Here is a 24,157-nt window from a genome sequence, read left to right as displayed (position 1 = left end):
GTAACACAGTTAGTGGTGTAGGGAAGCAAATGAATGTAACACCAAGTAAGTAACCCCTACTGGAAATATATAATTAATAAACATTATTTTACGTGAAATGAATCATGGTTATTATCAAATAAATTGTAATAATTTTTTGTTTTAGTTGAAAGTCCTTCAACAAGTAGAGATGCACACATGTTTCAATCATTTGAGATACCCTTTTGTAGAAGTATTTGGAACTCAATTTGGAAGATAACTATTAATAATTTCATTTCTAAAGATACGATTTGTAAAAAAGTATATACGAAGTGGTTTTGCTGGTATTAAATAAATAAATAAAAATACGTTGTCATGTCTTATTTTTTCCCAAATGGTATTTTGTATATTTGAAATTAAAAATAATTTGCATATTTTAAAACAAAATTTTTTTTTTCAACTATACAAATATTTTAACCTAACATTTTCTTCAAACCAAAATTACATTTTGAAATTCCTGCTTGGAGTAGTTCCGATACAAGCGGCATGGAGCGCTGTTTTTCATAGTTAACCAAAGCGTTATCGTGGAACATCTAGAGGAGGTAGGTGATCTGTGGCGAACTCTTCCCGCGAGTCGACTGTGCCTTCGGGCCTTCGGGTTGTTCGGTGTCAATCTTAGAGTATGGAAAATTTTTTACCCTCTCCCTGGAGTGACCGCAACGAGAACGAAACTGAATCCAAAACCAAGTTAGAACCAAACACGAGTGCCAGTGGCGTATCGCGTAGGCCAGAAGAAACTATATAAAACTACATAATTAAATAATATTGCTCGTAGGTTTAGTTCAATTTTCTATTTTTATTAATTACACAATATTATGCATGGCTTACATAGAAAGATTGAAACAAATAACAGTATTTTAGTATGTTGAACTTTTATACCCACTCAAAATAAAACAGGATTAGGAATTAGGGGATGTGACGAAAGCAAACTTTTTGAATTATTGATTTATGATAGATATCTTTATTTCACATAGGTCGCAAAATTTCGGCTCCAATACTATATTTAAATAGGATTTATTTTTTCGAATTCCGAGAAAAAAGTTACAGGGGTGAAAAACTAAGAGACAATTTAGTGTGATTTTTATTTTCAAAGATCTCATTCAAAAGAAACTTTTTATTTATTTTGAGGGACTTTTAGCCCTCGGTAATAATTTAGTCTTTCATTCTGCGTTTAAATTTTTCAAAAGTATTACTTTTTTCAGTATAGGGCTTTTCATTCACAGTCATTTGTTTCGAGCTTCTGTCATGTGTTACATAATATTAATATATTTACGTCATACGTTATTGGTATATAACAATGATACAAACTAGAGACGTATGACGTAGATATATTAATATTATGTGACACATGACAGAAGCTCAAAACAAATGGCAATCGATGAAAAGCCCTATAGGGCTTTTCATTCACAGTCATTTGTTTCGAGCTTCTGTCGTGTGTTACATAATATTAATATATCTACGTCATACGTTATTGGTATATAACAATGATACAAACTAGAGACGTATGACGTAGATATATTAATATTATGTGACACATGACAGAAGCTCGAAACAAATGGCAATCGATGAAAAGCCCTATAGGGCTTTTTATTCACAGTCATTTGTTTCGAGCTTCTGTCATGTGTCACATAATATTAATAAATCTACGACATACTTTATTGGTATATAACAATAATACAAACCAAAGACGTATGACGTAGATATATTAATATTATGTGACACATGACAGAAGCTCGAAACAAATGACAATCTATGAGAAGCCCTATTGGAAAAAAATGAACACCATGTCAGTGGTAATATTTTCCAAATTGAATATTCGCTATCTTTGTCGTACAACGCACTCAGTCGAACAGAATGTGCTGACAAGACAGCGGCAATTTTAGATATTTGACACGGCTTTAGGAATAATAATAACGTTTGATCCAAAATTATTGTCACCATAGGTGGCTGTCAACGACAGAGATAGATATATACAGTGCATGTCTGTTCTTAATTCAGATATACTACTTTCCAGTTTACGTCAACTTTGCAGTGCACGTCAACTTAACAAGAAAAGTTAGGTTATGTAGAGATGTTGGTGGTGGACATATACAGCATCCTGTTTGATTTTATTTATTATTGTTACTTATAATTGTGTTAATTCTTTTTATTTTAGATTAAAGTTGTGTGTTAAAGGCTTTGACTGATTTTTTATGTTTTATAACGTTAATCAAAATTAATTGATAAAAATTCAGATTAAAACAAGACATACGTAATTTTTTGCATGGCTAGCTTTGATCCAATAATTGTGTATCGCTCGTTATCTTGAGTTGTTTATTAAATAATATTGATAGTGTATTGGCTAAATAATTTAAGACGTGACATTAATAAAAAGTTATTTATTGTTTATTATTTATGGAAGATCCCAAGCAGAGACTACACCAGGATATATATTGTGATATAAGCATTTTGTTGTTAAAGATATTCAAAATTTATCTAAGCGTTCCATAGTAACAATATATTAAAAAAATCACTTTTCCTCTTTTCTCGATTAAGTATTATCTTTTATGGCATAGTATATAAATTATTATAATCACTGAATACATAGTTAGTGAAAAATTATCATATTAATTAATTGAATTAATAATTAAAGCGATGATACAAGTAACAGTTATCCAAGAACATTCAAAAGTCATCTCAAGTTAATGGTGACAATGTCATTGTCAAGTAATGTTTATGTACGTATCCATACCAGTGAAAACTTTACTACATATAATTTGCCGTGTAAAAAAAGAAAAAGTAGAGATAGCCGTAAAATATTTGCGCCTGTGCTCTTAAATAATTTTTTTACATATAAACAAAATAAAATCAAGCAATAAAATGTTTAACAACAAAAAAAGTCAATAATATGTAATAACAATATATGCTATTAATTCCATTTTCGAAGTTGCCACAATATATTTTATAATTTCATTTATTTCGTACCGTTTCGTACCTACACCACTGGTAAAATGGTGATTTTTTAGGTTACTTTTAATTTTACACGTAAATTTTTCTCATTTTGTAACTTAACCATGTAATTTTAATTATGTAATAAGGTACATTGAAGTGTTAATTTTCAAATTATTAACCATTTAAGAGGCAATATCTAAGAATATAGGAGTATTTATTGAATTTTCATCTACGCACACATAACAGAAATATTTATTTACCTGTAAAATGTAATTCGCACTTATTTCCTGCTGCTGTCGCTTTTACAACCGTAAGCCGAACACATCACCACTATAAAGAGTTAAAAAAATTTCTAGTTTTCACTCAGAAATCGCACAAAAATCACTAATAAAACAAGTGATGTCAAATCTCAATGAGAACCAACCGTATTAAAATAAGGATTCACTTTCGTTCGAAAAACAGATTGCGTGTTAGATCTCCAGAGAGAGAAAAAATTTTCCATGCTCTAAGGTGTCAATTTAACGACTATTTTATTTCAATACGTCACATAGGCAACTTACAATACAATACAATATGTTTACATTGGTAATCAACCGATGGCGCTACATGTATTAAAATACTTATTTTTTGATACATCTCCACAGGGAGAAAGATTATTTGGTGATTTTTCTAGTGACTATCTTAGGTGTGAATCTGTCTTTTTAGTTTATTCCTTCTAGTTTAAAAACAAAGCATAAAAAGCATTCAACAAAAGTAGTGTTCGCGCAGTACAAATCGAGCATACCCAGAGTAAGTTCGGGATTAGTTTCCAATGCGCAGGCGTCAACGTAAACTTACATGCTCAGGATTTTTCGCTCCGCGAACAATTTTCGGATTCGCAATGTAATGACGGGTTGCATACATTAAGGTTAGAGAAGGAAGCCTTTTGTTGTCTCTTTCTTATTTCGAAATGTCAAAAAAATGCAAATGCAACAAATTTGTATTTCAACAAAGAGAAAGAGAATAAAGGCAACAGGCAAACGATTAACTTTCTATTCAATAATTCAATGCCTTTCTTAGAAGGTAGAAATTTGATTAGAGTCTTTCTTTATTATTTCCACAATATAATGTGGTTATTTCCACTCTGAAATCCAGCTTACATTCTTGTAGAGAGTAAAAGATTGTTGATATTTAGATATAAAAATTACCTTTAACTTCATGGGGGTTGAACATTATCTGAAGGAAGGAATAATTTAGTAAAACAATCATTTCCAATTTTGATATCTATGTATTGAATTTAATAGGTTGTGGCATTGTGTTGTGGTTTGTTACACCACAAAAATAATGAAATATAACAAGACACAAGAAATAGTTTCAGAATAAGTTTGATGTATTGTTTATGTTTCATTATATTCAATAAGAGACTAATTTAACTCATAAATTAAACTGAAAAATAAACCACAAGAATATGTAGATACTTATAAGCTCATTTAGATAGAAGAAATTAAGTAAAAACAGAGTACAATTTATTGTAATACATACTACCGTAATAGATAATTATCGAATATCGAATGAAAATAATACTAGAAAAGGTACCTACTTATTTATAAACATACGAAATGGAAAACATTGACAAAAACAACTAAAAAAGCTTTAATATAAAAAATATTAAAATTTGTTTGAAGAATATTTAAATGATACAACACTTCCAAAACTTTAAAAACCAGAATCTACATCTACAAGCTGTTTAACAAAACAATATTTTAGGTTAAGAATTGGAGGGAGTAAGAACAGAATGTCAAGAAATTCTTCCCAAATATTTTGTGCGCCTGTGCGAACTTAAAATCCGAAACAAAATCCTCGAACGTCGAGAGGGTATTCCGGACACGTTCAGGATCTTTTTCCTGTACTGCGCGAACACCGAATTAAAAATCCGGAGGGTGTTCAGAGGGAAAGATTTGGACTCCGCGAACGCCCAATTTTGTAATGCGCAGGCGTTCTCCCTCTGGGTATACCCAGGACGTACTGCGCGATCAAAGCTAAAGAAAAGACAAAAATGATTTTTGACAGTTCATTCAACAGTTGACACTTGACAGCTGACGACATGGCTTTTTGATAATCAAGTTGATTGAGTTTTGTCCAATAATAAATATTCAGAATTCATATTCGATATTGAACAGAATTATTTTATCACCCAGTAGACCGCACGAATTTATTTATTTTATATTCACGCACGTAGATTAATTAGTTTAGATACAAATTGGTCAATTATCAACAATATAATTTGGAAATGTCACGAAACTGCTGACAAAAGTAGAATTATTTACCTTAATTAGATATACAAATCACGGGGGACTAGCGTCACCTATGACCCAATTTAAGCTTCTATAAAACTAGGCTCTTGGGCCTAGAAAGAGAGTTCTCATTCAGTCTTCAGCTAATCGCGTATCATTTATCAGTTACAGTGTTCGGCGGTTCTCCCGGGATTGAAATATATCCTTGTGTTCGTCTATATCAATAAACGTATTTATCGCTACTCACGTCTTTTACATCCTACGTAATTACACAAGTTTTGAGTTTGAGACAGTAGATAGTTTGAGTTTAAGTTTAAAGTTGAAATTGAAATAGCGAAAGGTTAATGAAATGGAGGTAAAACAAGAAGTTGGTGAGGAGACGTATAAAATAGAAATAGATACTGAAGTGAATAATGCTCTTCTGGATAGCTGTAAAATTGAAATAAAGGAAGAACCCAAAAGGGAAAGTATACATGATACATGTGGTTATGAAGACTTGAAGAAAACTCCCATGAAGATTGAAATAGGACAAGATGAACATACACAAACAAATGAAAAAGGTAAGCAAACCATAATGGTACTTATTTTATAACATAATATCAGATTCGGTGCTTATCTTTTGGTATCATAACCCTGAATGGGTCTTTGTCTGTATGGCTATGTTCCTCCATTCAGATCTCTCTTGTGCCCTTCTCCTCCATTGTCTTATATTCATTGTTTTCAGGTCATCCAACCATCTCGTTCTGGGCCTTCTTTTCTTTCACCTTCCTACCGACTTCCATTGTAATATTTTCTTTTTGTTGTTTTCGTATCATCTTGTCTCTGGACATGTCCCAACCATAAATAAATGGGTTCAAACTAAAGGGGTGTACTTAAGTCATATTTTTCAAATGATGTAAGCCTTGATTTATAATCTTGATATCGCACCATTAATCCGATAATCCTGTCTTGTCATCATATTCTATTTGACTCAGTGCGTTGTATCACAAAGATAGTTAATGTTCAATCTGGAGCAGGGACATGGTGTCCATTTTTGTCAAATCTTGAAAAAACTAATAAATATTTTAAAAAAATTTAAACTCAGAATGAAAGACTAAATTATTATCGAGGGCAGAAAGTCCCTTATATGTATATATAATGTTCTTGAACTCCTAAGTGGAGCATAGAGCTTCAGTGAAAACGCACCATTGGGTTCTATTTTGCGCTAGGGCCTTCACCTCATTCCAAGACTTTCCTTGACTTCTTATCTCGTCCATGATGGATCTTCTCCAAGTTTGTGTGGGGCGACCTCTTTTTCTCTTTCCTTGGGGATTCCACTCTAGGGCAGTTTTTGCAATACTGGAACTATCTTTTCGGAGTGTGTGACCTATCCACCCCCACTTTCTGGATTTTATTTCATTTTCTACCCTCTTTTGTTGGGCCAGGTGTAGCAGATCTTTGTTTCTGATGGTGTTTGGCCAGAAAATACAGACAATTCTTCGTAGGTGGAAAGTCCCTTAGAATAAATAAAAAATTTCTTTTGAATGAAATATTTGAAATTAAAAATCACAATACATTTTCTCTTAGTTATTCACCCCTATAACTTATTTAAAATAAACATTACAGAAGTTTTCAGGGACTTTCGGCACTCGGTAAGAACGTAATCTTTCATTCTGCGTTTAAATTTTTCAAATATACTTATTAGTTTCCTCAGGATTTGAAAAAAATGAATCTTATTTAAATAGCGTTACAGCCGAAACTATGTACCTACCCATCCCCTTAACATCAATGTCCAATTTACATATACAATTACATGTACAATTTCCATTGTACTTGTTTGATTTTGAGGATGATAGCCCGACCAAAGAATACAAAACTTTACGAAAACCTCCAAAAAAATAAAGGAAGGATGAAAATTTGGGAGTATGTAGTTGAAACTGTTTATTATTAAATAAGAAAAAGTTTACAATTCTACATCCCCTCCATTTTACAAAAAATTTCCTTCCATTTTTGTAAAATGGAGGGGAATACCTCCTTCTCGGTGGTGAAAAGCAGAGTTGTAGCTAATGAAAAGTAGGTTCTTTTTTGTCAAATTCCAAATTGAATATTTCAACGTGAAAAAACCAAAAAAACTAAGCACTCTTCGGGGAAAACTCATTACAACTTTTTTAAAGCGTTTAAAAAAAGGTTTATTTTTGTTTTTTTTTAATTTCTAACATTAAAAGTAAGTGAGTTACGCTCAAAATATTGTTGGTCCTTTCTATTTTGTGAAAATCGCCCTTTAATTAGCATCCCAAATAAAATTAATCATTACCGCTTCACAAGTTACTTTGCTTATGTATTCTTTATATGATCTGTAAGTTTCATCGGTTCAAAGTGCTTCTTTTTGAAAAGGCTGTAGTTAAAATTTCTTGAATGGGTTACTATGGGCCATTCCACGAACATACGCCTGTTTTGGATTACTTGGACAACGAATATTTTACTGTGCAAAATAAGAAGAACGAAAGTAAATTGCAAATTACATTGTTGTTTATTGGAATTTAATTATTAGCGCCATTTACTTTTGTACTTCTTATGTTGCACAGTAAAATATTCGTTGTCGAAGTAATCCAAAACAGGCGTATGTTTTTTGAAAAACTTATTTTGAAAAAAATTTGTAATTTTTTTCAAAATTATAAAAAAAAATTATTTCAAAACCAATTTTTTTCTAAAAGGGGTACATACTTTGAACCGATGAAACTTATAGATCATATAAACAATATATATCTACGTAAAGTAACCTGTGAAGCGGTAATAATTAATTTTATGTGGATGCTAATTAGGGGGTGATTTTTGTGATTATTTTTACCAAAATATAAAAGGGACTAACAATATTTTGAGAATTTTGAGAACTCATTTACTTTTAATGGTAGAAGCTTTTTTAAGAAAACAAAAATGAACATTTTTTTAAACACTTTAAAAAAGTTTTAATGAGTTTTCACCGAAATATTCGATTATTATTTCACGTTATTTCACGTTGAAATATTTGATTTGAAATTTGACGAGGAAGAACTTACTTTTCATTAGTCCGGTTTTTGCTGAGTCTACAGACGTAGACTTCATGCATACACCATTTTTTTTCACTTTTTTATAAGCTATATTTGTGCTAAGAATATTTTTTCGATGAAATACTTACTTTTTGAGTTCATATTTTCGAAAAACCGTCCAAAAACATGTTTTTCTTTGTTAAAAATGAACATATTCACTCACAAATAACTCAAAAAGTATTTACTTAGTGAAAAAACTGTATAGAACAAAATTCGCATAGAATTAGTGATTTTGTCCAATTCAGGACTTATTTTGAATATATATTTTCACCCCCGAGAAGGGGGTATTCCCCTCCATTTTACAAAAATCTTGTATGTAGATGGGATAAGATATTACAGAATATGACAAAAATTCTGGGATGTAGAATTGTAAACTTTCTCTTATACAGGGTGTTTGGTAAAGAATGGGCCATAGCTTAACCTTAGATTCCTGAGCTTAAAATAGGTCGATTTAAGCTAACTTACCTTAGTATGTAAGTTGATAGTAACCGAAATACAGGGTGTCAAATTTATTTTATTTATACTTGAATATTTCCTGACAGGTATGGGATAATAACACGACATTTGGTAAGCGGGGGTTTTTTGGGACCCGAAATCTAAATTCGCCAGCAAAAATGATGTATTGTCCAGAGGGCCGCCACATACGCCTTTCAGCGCTCATTTAATAGGCTCAATTTTTTTTGTTACTCACTCTATATACTTTTTTAATGAGAACTTTTATTCCCTTGATATTTCTACTTAAAAAAAGGTATACTAGATTGATCTCGCTAAACTCAACCATTTTCGAGATAAACGCATTTTAAGTCTGCGAGGCACCATCATTTTTTGCATAATATCATTGTAGTTACACCCGAAAAATAACTTAAAACCTTAAAAGTTTCCAAAAATGTATCGCAAATTTCTTTAAATGGAATTTGCGATGCAATGACATAAATATGAGAACCACAATTATTATGGTTTTAAGTTATTTTTCGGGTGTAACTACAATGATATGCAGGAAATTATGGTGCCTCGCAGACTTAAAATCCGTTTATCTCGAAAACGGTTGAGTTTAGCGAGATCAATCTAGTATACCTTTTTTAAGTAAAAATATTAAGAGAATAAAATTTTTCATTCAAAAAGTATATAAAGTGAGTAACAAAAAACATTGAACCTATTAAATGAGCGTTGAAAGGCGTATGTGGCGCCTCCTGGACAATACATCATTTTTGGTGGCGAATTTAGATTTCTTGTCCCAAAAAACCCCCGCTTACCAAATTTCGTGTTATTATCCCATACCTGTCAGGAAATATTTAAAAATAAATAAAATAAAAGTTTAACTTTGACACCCTGTATTTCGGTTACTATCAACTTTCATACTAAGGTAAGTTAGCTTAAATCGACCTATTTTAAGCTCAGAAATCTAAGGTTAAGCTATGGCCCATTCTTTACCAAACACCCTGTATAAAAATAGACAATTTCAACTACCTATTCCCAAATTTTCATCCTTTCTTTATTTTTTTTTTTGGTCAGATTGTTCTTTGATCAGGCTATGAAGCTTGTATAGCAAAGGGGCATATTATGAGGTGGTTCTAACAAGGTTACAATATAAAAGTGGAACTGTATCTTACATGTTAAAATCTATTAATAAAATCCAACAATCTCAGAGGTCTTGAAAACATATCATTAACCGTCCAGGGAACAAGAGAAATAAAGTTACACAACACATGGCTGAGACATATGAGGACCAAAATGAAAAATTTCGAAAAAAAAAATGAAATAAACTCTCCTAAACTACTTATGAATTGTATATTTCTATAATAATCAATATAATTTACTATTCTAACTGGGAAATAAGTCGCAATTTACCTTGAAAAATGATTTTACTGACGTTGACTCTTAAAGGGTCGCTGTTGAAAACTATTGTTATGCGCGATATTGAATTGGCTCCTTGTTGAACCCAACCAATAATTAGTGCCAATGAACATGTTGATATTAATATTTTGATAACAATGCACGAAGTGGAAGTCAAAACGTCAATAATAGTATATTAAGTATGGAGAACGGTAAGGGTTTTATACCGATCGAAGACAATTGTTTGGAGGAGGAGCGGAGTGACGACTCCAATTATTGTCTGAGATCGGTTACCCTTAACGTTCGACATGCTTATAACGTTTTTTGCACGATTGATACCATTATAAATTATAAAATTAAACATTTTCGTCATATTGACTAGTTTCATTCATTTTATCAAGATAGATACTTTGGTTGTTAGGTAGTAACTAGGGTGCATAACAACAATGGAGAATTGAGTTTTTATTTAGTTGTCAATAATTTTAAGTACAATTTTGATTATTATAAATTAAAATATGAGCGAAAGTGAATTTGAAGAAATTGAACGGGTTTGGTAAGAAGGGTGTTCCGCAATTATTCCCGAAAAATCCAAAATCCGTTATCAAAATACCTACCAAAGTTTTAAAAAATGGTGCGAAGGCAAGAATTTAAGAATCGAAGAAAAGACTCTATTGGCATATTTCGTTCAAAGACATATGCAGTTGAAAGCTCCTGGAAGCCTCTGGGCAGAATATTCAATGATTAAATCCACCGTTTTTCTTTATGATGGCATTGATATTTCCAAGTGTTCAACTTTGATCGCGTATTTGAAGAGAAAAATTAACAAATTGTACCATAAGTTTCAATATTAATAAATAATTCGTTAGTTTTCTTTATTCTTTCAAAAAATAAATTAAAATTAAGAGTGAAACGAGTAAGCGATGGACTACCCAGCCAATTGAAATAATATTTGAAAATATTACCCCAACTAACCAAGATAGCCATCGTTACACCCTTAGCTTAGCTCAGTCACTCAGGTGTGTGTTCGTCTTGTCCTAACCTTAGATATGAACTATGAAAATTGGAATGGAAGCAAACAAAACAACAATATTTAACTAATCATGTTTATTGTTCATAAAGAAACAATGGCTTTTGGTATTCGGCTCGATGGTAACTTCTTGATGTCGTATGGTACTGCTGCTGGTTCTGCAACGGGCTCTGGGGTTCTAAAAGCTGTACTCCACCAGGCCTACAGGTGTTGGTCGTTGCAGTGTAGTTGTTGGGGTTGCAGTATGGATGCCATGTCCTCGTTGTTCTATCGCCGGCGATTTGAGGGTTGTTGAAACTCCCGGAGGGAGAACGGTGATCTTATTCCAAAAACTAGAAGAGTAAACACATATCAACGATCAAGAAGAAAACCAAATTGTACCTTTGCCAAATAGTATTCAGAAATAGTAATTGGCAATGGTAAATTAGATCGAATTTAGATGAGGAGAATAGTTAAAATTTTAATTACTAAACGTGCATATATGTAAATTAAAAAAAAATAATATTCAAAACTAAAATATCAGAACACATGGTCTGACATTGAAAGTTAGGTTAGATAAAAAAACATTAGAAAAACTGTAAGATGTAGAAATGTAATTAATATGATAAGAACTCACCCCAAGAGAAATGATATGGAAATAGATAGGGCCTTATGGGCTCATCTCTTTAAATAGATTTATTTTCCCCTTCCATTTGGATTTTGTGTCAGCGGGTAGGGATGACGGATGAAGTGACACTGTCATTGAAAACGACATTTGAAACGACGACCAAGTACTATGAAGTAGCAGGTATGTTCAGTATTGAAATACAGATATTTAGAGAGTATATACAGGGTGCGTTCAGTATGATGATTTAAATGAAAAGAGATATACTAAATAGAAGATAATAAAAGAGGGTATTAAAAAAGGATAATCAAAGAGAATAATCAAAGAGGATAATAAAAGAGGGCGCCAACCGATTTTTAAAGGGGGAAATGGGTAAACCAAATAGAAGAAGATAATTATTAATGAAATATTAAAGGAAATAAGGTAAAATAATTATTTAAAAATAAAATATCAAAGATGTGACGTTTGTAACGTTACAAGAGATTTTTTAACTCGACGGTAAGTGAATTACTTACCGTCGAGTTGCTAGTAAATGTCACCTACTGACGTAAAATCTGTCACGGTAAACAGTCAAAAATGATCAATCGTGCAAAAAATCATTTTTCAAGTTAAATTGTGGCTTATTATTTCCCAGTTAGAAGAGTAAATTACATAAATTCCACAAAGAAATATCTTCAGAACGGTAATAGCAATATAATTACAGTAGTTAAGATTTCTTAGAAATAAACTGATTTTTTTAAATAATATTTTTCTTCTTTTTTTTTTAAATATGCATTGTAAATAAAGAAAATCTTATAATGATTACAATAAATTTTAATTTTTGTGTAAATAGCGTATATTGTATTTTTCACTTTTTCCTAAAAAATTCCAAGTCTCCCTTATTTTCATTATAACTTTCTTAATTTTGATGCTATCAACTTCTTCTGGAGCTTATTTGATAGGTATTCCTCAGTACCTTGACAAGTGTGTAGTAGGTATATTTGATAAAATACATGGTTTTCCCGTTATGTAAGCTTGAATACTTAGATTTGAGTAGTCTCCAAAAAAATATACATTCAATAGGGAACTTGCATAAAATTTTAAATTCGAAAAAAATGTAATAAATCACAAAGAACATAATTTAAAACATGTATCAAAGATAAAAAAGTTATTTTTGTGTTCCATTTGGCCCCTAAAGACGATTATAAATTCAAATTAAAGCAGCTAGCACAAAACGCGTAGTGACGTCATATGATTATATTTACATTCTGCACCTACAAAGTAAACAAAGTATATAATTTTAAATTAGACATTATAAACGTCAGTAGAAAATACGTTTGATCGTTTGTACTATTTGAAAACCATAGAAAACTTGTACTTTTACAAAATGGCACTAAACAACACTTAGAGTGTTTTCTTTTATTTTCCATAGTAAACCTTCTTTCCTTTTCTTCAAAAACTGTATCAAACTCCAATCTCAACAAACTGGTATATATTATTACAGTGACATACGATAAATGTCATCAGAATATAAATTTTCCCTTATGAGCTGGCCAAATACCCAAGTAGGTGGAGGCCAATAAACTAAAGAAGAAGAAGAATATGCCTAAATATAACCATAAAGTTAAACTATGTGACGTCACAGGTCGTTTGAACTTTTTTTTAGAGAAGGTTTTAAATTTGTACTTCTAAGTCATCATGAGTTTTTAAAGCGTGATATTTTAGAAATCTCATTTTTAAACAAAGCTGAACATTATTATGTAATACAAAAAATGTACAAGTTCCCTATTACCTATAATTCACTTTGAATTAGTTATAATAGGTTTTTCAAGTAGGTAGGTAAGGAGTTTATTCAATGTTTTGTTAGCTTCAATATTGGTAATGCTAACTCTTTTGTGAAAACTAAATAGTTTTTGTGTAATTTATAAAAACCTCTTTTAATAATGCCTTTTTTTTTCAAGAAAAATTAAAATCTTTGATCTTTATTAACTCAAAAAGTATTGATCTATTTTAATAACTATATACACTCACCGGTACGAAAAACGGGCACCCCAAAAATGGGTCATCACCCCAAAAATGATGTCTCGTATCTCCTAAACCTGTTGTCCGATTTAAATAATTTTTTAACATGTTATAGCCTTGTTCTTTAACAATATCGCTGTAACAATATTGTTACTAGACAGGTAAATTTTCATTGTATACCAGGTGTACCAATCAAACTGGGTTTTTTTTCTCAATTTTTACAACACCCTGTGGAATATTCTAGCCTTTATAAAATATTGAAATTAAAACCCAACTGTAGCACCAGGCTTTCTTAACATTCTGTTTTTTTTATTTATTTGCTTATGTTGGATAATAAAAAAGTTAGTGACTTTAACAACTAGCCATGTTCTTTATCAATACAGGGTGTTTCTAAATGAGTGCGGCAAACTTTGAGGGGTAATTTTGCATAAAAAAATAATGACCGTTTGCTTGATAAACCTATGTCCTCAACTGCTTCGTTTCCGAGATACGGGATGTTGAATTTTTTCTTACAAACTAACGATTTATTTATTGCTCTAAAACCGGTTGAGATATGCAAATGAAATTTGATAGGTTTTACGAGGTTGCGCATTTTTTGACATACAATTAAAAATTTTATATTCACCATTTGCGTGCATATGGGTCATATTATCCGCATGCACGCCAATGGTAAATATAAAATTTTTAATTGTATGTCAAAAAAAAATATGAAAAAGGTTTTTAAGAAACGCTTTTCTTTAATTACGAGTGACTAAAATTAAAAATAATAAAAAAAATCAACCAAAAAGCAAAAAAATTAAAAAAATTTAAAAAGTCCACATTCGTTAAAGAAAAACGTGGGAGAAAACCGTTTATTCGATGAAGACGCGCCCCACGCTTTTCTTTAACGAATATGTTAGACTTTTTCAATTTTTTTTTATTTTTTTGCTTTTTGTTTGATTTTTTTTGTATATTATTTTTAATTTTAGTCACTCGTAATTAAAGGAAAGCGTTTCGTAAAATTTTTTTTTCATATTTTTTATTTTTCACTTTTTAGCCTTACATTTTTCAAATATTAAAATATATCGTCATGTTTAGTAAAACGCTGTGTCTACGTACACGCTAGCGTGTACGCAAATAAAAAAAGTTGGTACACGCGAATTAAACTTCATCAAGCCAGTGACGTCATTATTTAGCGTGCACAGTGACTTTATATTTTGGTGCACGCTATTTTGGTATGGTATGTTTTACATTTGTTAACAAAATAAATATTTAGTTGACATGTACAAAATATACTGTTAAAATAATTTTTATACGTAAGTTAATTATACCAGTTTATAAACCAATGCTGTTGTGTTTATTTCCATTTATACAGGGAGTTGAACTTATTACTATTTTCATAGAAAATTGGTTATAACTTTGTAAATACCCTATATTATAACATAATAAACCTTTATATTTTTTGATGAGAAAGTTAAGAAGATTTCGAACATAAAATATAGGATGTTCCATTAAAAAATATATAAGTTTGGTCTGCCACTATGTTATCGAACGCCCTGTAACATTCTAACTAATTTTGTAATATTATTAAGCTCAAAGTTTGTTACAATTTTTGTTACTAATTTTTATTGCTATATTTATATTACTATAGCGGATCTACTAAGCTTTATCAAACAAAGCAATCGCCCTGTATATTTTATCTTAATATTTCTACTACCCTTAATCACGAATTTTTGTCTCTTTATCTTTTTCATACTGTTTTAAAATAAAACTCATTAAAAGAACTAAATAATTGTCCACATTCCATAGTTAATTAAAAAAAAACACTAAACAAATAAAAAATAAGAAAACTCTTTATAGTAAAAACAACGCGATTAGACAAATTCTAATACTCTGACTCTCTGATACTCGTGGTATATACAAGTACTTATCAAGTTAGCGTGTATGCAAAAAACCAGTAACAGTGCACGCTAAATAGTGACGGCACTGACTTGATGACGTTTCGCGTGTACGTAACTTTTTTATTTGCGTACACGTTAGCGTGTACCTAGACACAGCGTTATTAAAATATGTATATGTATAAAACATAATATGTACATGTATTATGATGTACAAACATGAAAAGTAGTCGAAATCGGCAAAAAGGCAACACATTTTAATTGTTTATTTATGAAGCATAACGTAAACAATTAAGGTACTAGTACACTTTAGAAGACCAAAAATAATCATTTTTTTCAAGAATTTTTTTCTCATGACCTTTATTAAAAATGAACTTAAAACTTTTTACATATTAATACTCTCACTCTTAGAGAGTACAAAAAATATATCTTTTTTCATTTATGCACGTGCACTAATTTTATAGAGGGCGCAAAAGTCGAGGCCTCGAAAAATGATGGCGGACAGTTAATCTCGGGATTGGAATATCTGCAACAAAAAAATCGTACTGCATTTGAAAAAGAAAGGTTTCTTACGTGACAATTTACCACAATTTGACCAAAAAATAAAAAAATAAATATTTTTTTCTACGACCGTTTAATAGTATGCTCATTACTCACTGTTTTTGAATAGATAATAACACCCATTACTTTACCCGTGAGTAATAGTTCATTACTCACGGGCTGAAGTTACTCACGGGTTATTACTCACGGGATGAAGTTAGATTGAAGTGGTGCATGGCACTTTTAATATACCTACTTATTGTTAGCAAATAAAATTACTTAAATTTGTTTATATAAAATAATCATTGATATTTATATAAACAATTAACTTCGAAAAATGTTTAAAGGATTATTAACTATAACAATGGTTATAGTAGTATATTTTTTACGTTTAAATTTCAACATGTGACATTTAAAGATTGACGTTATATTAAAAGGTAAACAAAGTGTACTAATTCCGTAAAAGAGTGTACGCATATGAAATTTATATCAATGAATTCTGTTTTACTTACCGTTGATTGTAAAATAGATTTTCATTGGGAGCGAACGTTCTTTTTCATGTAATTGCCTTAAAATATGTCTTATTTTTAAAAGCCACCGACATTACGATGACACTAATGGCATTTCTATGATTCTAACAGTGTTGCCATAGTTATATAAAATATGTTTTCTTATGAAAAATAAAATCTTTGGATTTTAAATAATGTTAGTAGTTGATAATTATATTTTTCTACTAATCCAAATAAAAAGATCGTAGAAAAAGTATAGTATTCTACTCGCATGTAATGGCTATTACTCACTCTGATGAATTACGACACTCGCCTACGGCTCGTGTCGCGAACTTCATCATCGTGAGTAATAGCCATCATTACATGCTCGTTGAATAATATACTATTTAACCACGAAAAACTGAAGAAAAACGGACGATTTTTTCACAGAATTTTTTGAAATTTCCGTATAATCTTATTTTTTCGGAATTTTTCACTAACGGTGGTAAATTGTCACGTAAGAGACCTTCCTTTTTCAAATGACGTACGATTTTTTTGTTTCAGAGATCGTAATCCTGAGATTAACTGTTCGCCATCGGAACTACATTCGAGGCTTCGACTTTGGCGCCCTCTATAATATTAGTGTACGTGCATAAATGAAAAAAGATATTTATTTTGTATTCTCTAAGAGTTAGATATTAATATGTAGAAAGTTTTATGTTCATTTTTAATAAGAGTTCTGAGAAAAAAAATCTTGAAAAAAATGCTTATTTTTGGTCTTCTAAAGTGTACTAGTACCTTAACGTAAAAAGTGAAATTATGTATAATTAGCTACAATCTGTAAAAGTTTTAAGTTTCTTCATTGTAAAAAACAAGAGAATTTATGCATTTTCCATTAAAATCGTTTTTTTTATTTAAACAATTACTAAACATAAAAAAATGTTTGTTAACTATTCGTGTATTGTTCCCGAGAATGCATATGTCTGCAAATTTTCATTCATTTGCATTGAAGATAAGGCAGTCAAATTAACGTCTAAAGATTTGATACAAACTATTGAACTAAATAAAAGCGTTTAAAAATGCGCAATAACTACCTTTTAAAACCTACCAAATTTCATTTGCATATCTCAACTGGTTTTAGAGCAATAAATAAATCGTTAGTTTGTAAGAAAAAATTCAACATCCCGTTTCTCGGAAACGAAGCAGTTGCGGACATAGGTTTATCAAGCAAACGGTCATTATTTTTTCATGCAAAATTACCTATTACATGCAAAATTACTATTTCACGCATATTACCTATTTCATGCAAAATTACCCATCAAAGTTTGCCGCACTTATTTAGAAACACCCTGTATTGATAAAGAACATGGGCTAGTTGTTAAAATCCCCAACATAAGCGAATAAATAAAAAACAGAATGTTAAGAAAGCCTGGTGCTATAGTTGGGTTTTAATTTCAATATTTTATAAAGGCTAGAATATTCCACAGAGTGTTGTAAAAATTGAGAAAAAAACCCAGTTTGGTTGGTACACCCGATATAAAATGAAAATTTATCTGTCTAGCAACAATATTTTTATAGCGATATTTTTAAAGAATAAGGCTATAAAAATGTTGCAAAAATTACTTAAATCGGACAACAGGTTTAGGAGATAAGACATCAAAAGTGACTCATTTTTTGAGGTGTCCGTGTTTCGTGCCGGTGAGTGTATAATAAATTGTGCTTACAACTTGTCCTTCTATCGATTTAGGGGGTTACTTTTAATAAAATAATTTTTACCTCCGAGAAGGGGTGGCATCCACCTCCAGGGTAAACGCGCAAGTTGGCATCCTGTCACTTAAGGAGGTTCAAAGAAATCGGAGGTGAAAACTTTAAGTGACTGCACTACATGCGATGTTTAATGATAGGTAATTATTACTTATAGAAATTTTATTGTAGGATTTCCACAAGAGGTGAACACATTGGAAATTATAAAAACGATACATGTACATTCAAACGATAAGAAACAACCTATGAATAGACCAGCTGAAGGGAAAACATTAAAATGTGAAATTTGTGCTAAGCAATTTGCTAAAAAAGGGTATTTAAATGAACATATGAAAATTCACTCTGGGGAAAAACCTCACAACTGTGAAATTTGTTCTAAGCAATTTATTCAAGCAGGAAGGTTAAAAAGGCATTTGAGAATACACACTGGAGAAAAACCTTACAAGTGTAAAATTTGTTTTCAACAGTTCAGTGATACAAGTAATTTGAAAAAACATTCGATGGTGCACACCGGAGAAAAACGTTATAAGTGCCAAATTTGTTTTAAGCTGTTCAGTGAGGGAAGTACTTTGAAAAAACATTTAAGAGTGCACACTGGGGAAAAACCTCACAAGTGTGAAATTTGTTTGAAGCCCTTTTCTCAGTCATGTGCTTTGAAACTACATATAAGATTGCATACTGGAGAAAAACCTCACAAGTGTGAAATTTGTTTTAGGCAGTTTTCACAAAAAGGTCAATTGAAAACACATTTGAAGACACACTCTAGAAGCGTCCTAAGTACTCAAGTGTGAAATTTGTTTTAAGCAGTTTAGTACAACAATTTATTTGAAAAGTCATGTGAGAATGCACTCTGGAAAAAACTGTATCTTAGGTGGAGCAATTTGATCAAGCAGACATGCTGAAATAATGTAAGACAATACATATTAAAAAATAAAGATGAAGTAGTTTTCAATCCTAATAGCAAAATTAATAATATTGAAAATATTAAAAATATTACTAAAAGATTTTTAAATTGAAAACTTATTGGTACATTTCCCTGGTGACACCTCCAAGGCTTCTACAATTTGCAAGCCAAATGGATGCTGCAGTGAAGACAAAGGGAAGGAATTCTACACTATGCAATTCACATCCCCCGTCTGCAGCTTGGTAAAGTTCCAACGGAAAATGCACCTGGTTATTCTTCGGAATAATACGACTATAAAATAAAAATCTATACCATTTTTATTCAGTTGCAATGCGAAGGCAAAACAATCTTACTTTTCAATTAGAATACGGAGCGCAGTCCAGTCCTCTGAATCGCGATTTTCGGCTCTTATTGGAGCCTCATCGGAAAGAACGTAGGCACTGTTCTCCATACCCTAACTGACTAGCGCCGAGAGTTTTTCCCACCTATTGCAACCGAAATGAAGGTTTTAGGTGACTAGCGTCATCTGGCAATTGAAAGATGAAGTAGTTTTCAATCCTAATAGCAAAATTAATAATATTGAAAATATTAAAAATATTACTAAAAGATTTTTAAATTAAAAACTTATTGGTACATTTCCCTGGTGACACCTCCAAGGCTTCTACAATTTGCAAGCCTTCATTTCGGTTGCAATGGGTGGGAAAAACTCTCGGCGCTAGTCAGTTAGGGTATGGAGAACAGTGCCTACGTTCTTTCCGATGAGGCTCCAATAAGAGCCGAAAATCGCGATTCAGAGGACTGGACTGCGCTCCGTATTCTAATTGAAAAGTAAGATTGTTTTGCCTTCGCATTGCAACTGAATAAAAATGGTATAGATTTTTATTTTATAGTCGTATTATTCCGAAGAATAACCAGGTGCATTTTCCGTTGGAACTTTACCAAGCTGCAGACGGGGGATGTGAATTGCATAGTGTAGAATTCCTTCCCTTTGTCTTCACTGCAGCATCCATTTGGCTTGCAAATTGTAGAAGCCTTGGAGGTGTCACCAGGGAAATGTACCAATAAGTTTTCAATTTAAAAATCTTTTAGTAATATTTTTAATATTTTCAATATTATTAATTTTGCTATTAGGATTGAAAACTACTTCATCTTTCAATTGCCAGATGACGCTGGTCACCTAATACCTTCACTTCGGTTGCAATGGGTGGGAAAAACTCTCGGCGCTAGTCAGTTATGGTATGGAGAACAGTGCCTACGTTCTTTCCGATGAGGCTCCAATAAGAGCCGAAAATCGCGATTCAGAGGACTGGACTGCGCTCCGTATTCTAATTGAAAAGTAAAATTGTTTTGACTTCGCATTGCAACTGAATAAAAATGGTATACATTTTTATTAAAAAATAACTGGATGTATGCAAGTTTACACTGAAGCCCTGATATGCAAATATCAAGACCTCTTCTCATAAAAAATGGCCTGGTAGATTTACTTTCTTTTTATTTTACATTTATTTTACTCCAAATGTTTATTACTTCTGAATAAATATTTTTGTCTACAAGAGTTTTTTTACATTTTATTATAGTTCGCAAATACTATTAGTACATAATATTCATATTTAAACTAAAAAATACCTATTAAGAAGTGGCAAAAATTTTAAATGGTAATCTTAGTGTCATTATTAAATTAGATCCTGAGTTAATTAGTACCCTGATGTAAGCACCAATAACATCTGTAGATGTAGAAAGGTCATTTTTTTTAAATACAAATACATATCTGACAAAAAACATAATTTTTTGGTAGACGATCTAGAAAAACATCTTGTTGTAAAGTACAACAATTAATATATGTACGTTATTGTTATTAATTTGACCTAGTCAAGTCAACTTATACGTTACAATACGTTAAAATACGTATACTTTATATACGTTACAATACGTTAAAAAGTCCTATCATATCTATTAAATGTCATACTTGGGGTCGTTTTAGTGGGGCCTTTAAATGAAAAACGAAAAAAATTAATCGTAATTAACTACTTATGTGTAAAAAAGCGAAAGCTTGCTTTTTAAAATGAGGATGGCACAGTATTAAACATAAATATTGATTTTTCTCAAAAGTCTAATATTGCCAATTAGGACGTTTTTACTTAGCAGGGCAGTATTAGTTCTTTCTTTTTTACTTTGATTAATTTAGATAACCAATTGGGATATCATTTAGTAATCGAGTAGAGACTTCTTCTTGTAGTGCCTATCCGTTTCGGATGCTGGCGACCATCATGGCAATCTTTACTTTGCACACTGCTGCTCCAAAAAGATTTGTGGTTGTTGTGTTGAACCACGTACGTAGATTCTTCAGCCAGGAAATACTTCGCCTTCCTGGTCCGCGTTTTCTCTCCACTTTTCCTTGCAAAATGAGTTGCAGTAGTCCATATCTTTCGCTGTTTCTCATGATGTGACCGAGGTATTCGATTTTGGCTGCTTTTATTGTGGTTAACAGCTCTTTGTCTTTTTGCATTCTCAGCAAGACACCCTCATTAGTAACGTGGTCGGTATAAGATACCTTAAGAATTCGACGATAAAGCCACATCTCGAAAGCCTCAATTTTCTTGCAGGTGTCGTCTGTGAGAGTCCACGACTCAACTCCGTACAACAGTATAGGAAAGATATAACATCGTAGTAACCTGACTTTTATGGGCATTGATAAATCATGACATTTGAATAACTTATGCCCGGTTGCACCAACATATCTTAAGCTTAAGTCGAGAATATCATAAGAATTATTATAATATAGTTATAATATATTACAATAAGAATACCATAATATAATAATACATATAATTGATAATAAGGTAAGAATTTAAAATTATGGTGCAACGTAAGCGATACTCAAGGAGGCCCTATCTATAAGTAGAGCTTAGCTAAGCTGGAGCTTAAGATCTGTTGGTGCAACCAGGCATTAGTCATTTTTTAAAATGCAGATCTTTCTTTCTCTATCCTACATTTAATTTCTACGGAATGGTCCCAGTTTTCATTGACGTTCGTACCAAGGTAGATGTATGTTTTTACTCTTTCTATTTGTTGACCGCTCACACTGATTTGTCCAAATTGCTGTTCCTTCTTAGAGATCATCACACAAGTTTGTTTTCTTAGTGTTTAGTGAAAGTCCGTATCTCTGGCTGACTTCTGTGATTCTGTTCATTAACTCCTGGAGGGCTTAGAACTGTCAGCAAATACCACCGTGTCGTCTGCGTATCTTATGTTATTTATACTGTTACGCGATTGACCCTACTATTTTATTTATTTATATCTTTAGGCACTAAGTTTAATTTAAATAAAGGAAGACTTACTTATGTTATTTTATTTACATCACTTATTTATTTTAATAATTACAAATAACACCAACTAACACATCTAATTTATTTACAAACTCAAATTTATGATTTAATTAACTAAACATAATAATTACGATAACTAATAAATACATTTCACTAAATCCGATTCGAATACAATTATATCACGCGTCGCGGCTCGTTCATTGACTGACTGGCCTGTGCTCGAATTCCTGTTCTTAAATACTCTGACAGCGGTCGTCTCGAATCGCCGTGGAAGGTCTGGCCTTTACTCGTAACGCCGAGAAGATTCAAGAATAACTAGGCCGGGTTGTGAGGCGTCACATTGCCCCCTCCTTAAAAGATGGTTCCTCCTGGAACCTTGTCGGGACTGGAACTGGATGCTGGTATCTGCAACTGGACCCTCTTTTACAACTCCCAGTTGTATAAAAGTGACAGGGGACGGTCTTCTCTCCGCACCAGTAACTATGCGGATTGCAACAGACTAACACCTGAACCTCGGTGTCTTGGAAAATTTCTTCTACCATATTTCGGATAACTCGCCAGTCTAATTGGCTGCATTCTAACTTTGGCATGACTAACTTTTGCACGTCGGACTCCAACACGTGCTCTCTCAATTGAATTAATGCATCCCATACATCTTGGTAGGTAGGTTGGTCACGGACAGTGTCTTTTGTTACCAGATAGAATAGGTAACGTGATGCATCTTGGAGTTTCAATGCTTTGCCAGGAGCTGGCAGTTGGCATTGAAGTTCTGCAACTCGACCAAACTTCCTTCGGAAGGCGGATGCCAACCCTCGTGCGTCTTTGGTACTGGCCGGGATGGTATGGGCCAGCGAATAGTCATCGGGAAGTGCGAGAAGATCTCGCTTTTCTTCAGTGGTAACACTATGTCTTGCTTTACCGGTACCTCCGTAGGCACCCATGAACTCTTCAAAGGTAAGGTCAGGTATTCCTCGAATTTGGTTGACTTCCACTTCTTCATCTACGTCGTGGTCTCCCTCGTACGGCGCCAACCGGTTATGGTGGACTATCATCGGCTTTCCCCTAGGAATCTTGCTTATTCGGTAGATAACGTCATTGATTTTCTTGACAATGAGGTACGGACCTTCCCAGAACTGCTGCAACTTGGGAGAACAACCTGTTCGCTTCTTTGGATTATAAAGCCAGACTTTGTCGTGCTCCTTGAAACATCCCTTCTCGGCTTGGGTATCGTATCGTTTCTTCATTCGGTCGCTAGCGATCTGAAGATTAGAACGGACCAACTCATGTATATCGTCCATTCTTCTTCGTAATTCATTCACGTAATCCTCACCAGCAACATCTTCTCCAGGTCGACATCCAAACTCTAGATCACAGGGTAGACGCATCTCACGTCCAAAGAGGACTTTTGTTGGTGTTTGCCCAGTTGATTCATTAACAGCAGATCTATAGGCCATTGCGAAGAACGGAAGGTACTGGTCCCAGTCTCGTTGATGATTGGACACCATC

General features: G+C 32.3%; 1 protein-coding gene across 1 annotated transcript; it reads left to right on the top strand.

The window, feature by feature from the left end:
• Positions 1 to 5,525: 5,525 nt before the first annotated feature.
• On the top strand, positions 5,526 to 19,568 carry LOC126886953 (zinc finger protein 429-like). The gene is made up of 2 exons (XM_050654141.1): positions 5,526 to 5,782; positions 18,593 to 19,568. The coding sequence occupies exons 1-2, from the start codon at positions 5,572 to 5,574 to the stop codon at positions 19,210 to 19,212; spliced, it is 831 nt and encodes a 276-aa protein (XP_050510098.1). The 5' UTR covers positions 5,526 to 5,571; the 3' UTR covers positions 19,213 to 19,568.
• Positions 19,569 to 24,157: the final 4,589 nt, after the last annotated feature.

The sequence above is a fragment of the Diabrotica virgifera genome, chromosome 6 (genome assembly GCF_917563875.1).
Source record: "Diabrotica virgifera virgifera chromosome 6, PGI_DIABVI_V3a".
Taxonomy (NCBI): domain Eukaryota; kingdom Metazoa; phylum Arthropoda; class Insecta; order Coleoptera; family Chrysomelidae; genus Diabrotica; species Diabrotica virgifera.
Note: the sequence above shows the minus strand (reverse complement) of the source record. Positions and strands in the feature narration are given on the sequence as shown.

What these genes read in the sequence shown, in the direction of transcription:
- LOC126886953 (XM_050654141.1), top strand. Translation starts at nt 5,572, where the DNA reads ATGGAGGTAAAACAAGAAGTTGGTGAGGAGACGTATAAAATAGAAATA. An exon ending in TACACAAACAAATGAAAAAG is followed by an intron (nt 5,783 to 18,592) that starts GTAAGCAAACCA and finishes ATTTTATTGTAG; the next exon opens with GATTTCCACAAGAGGTGAAC.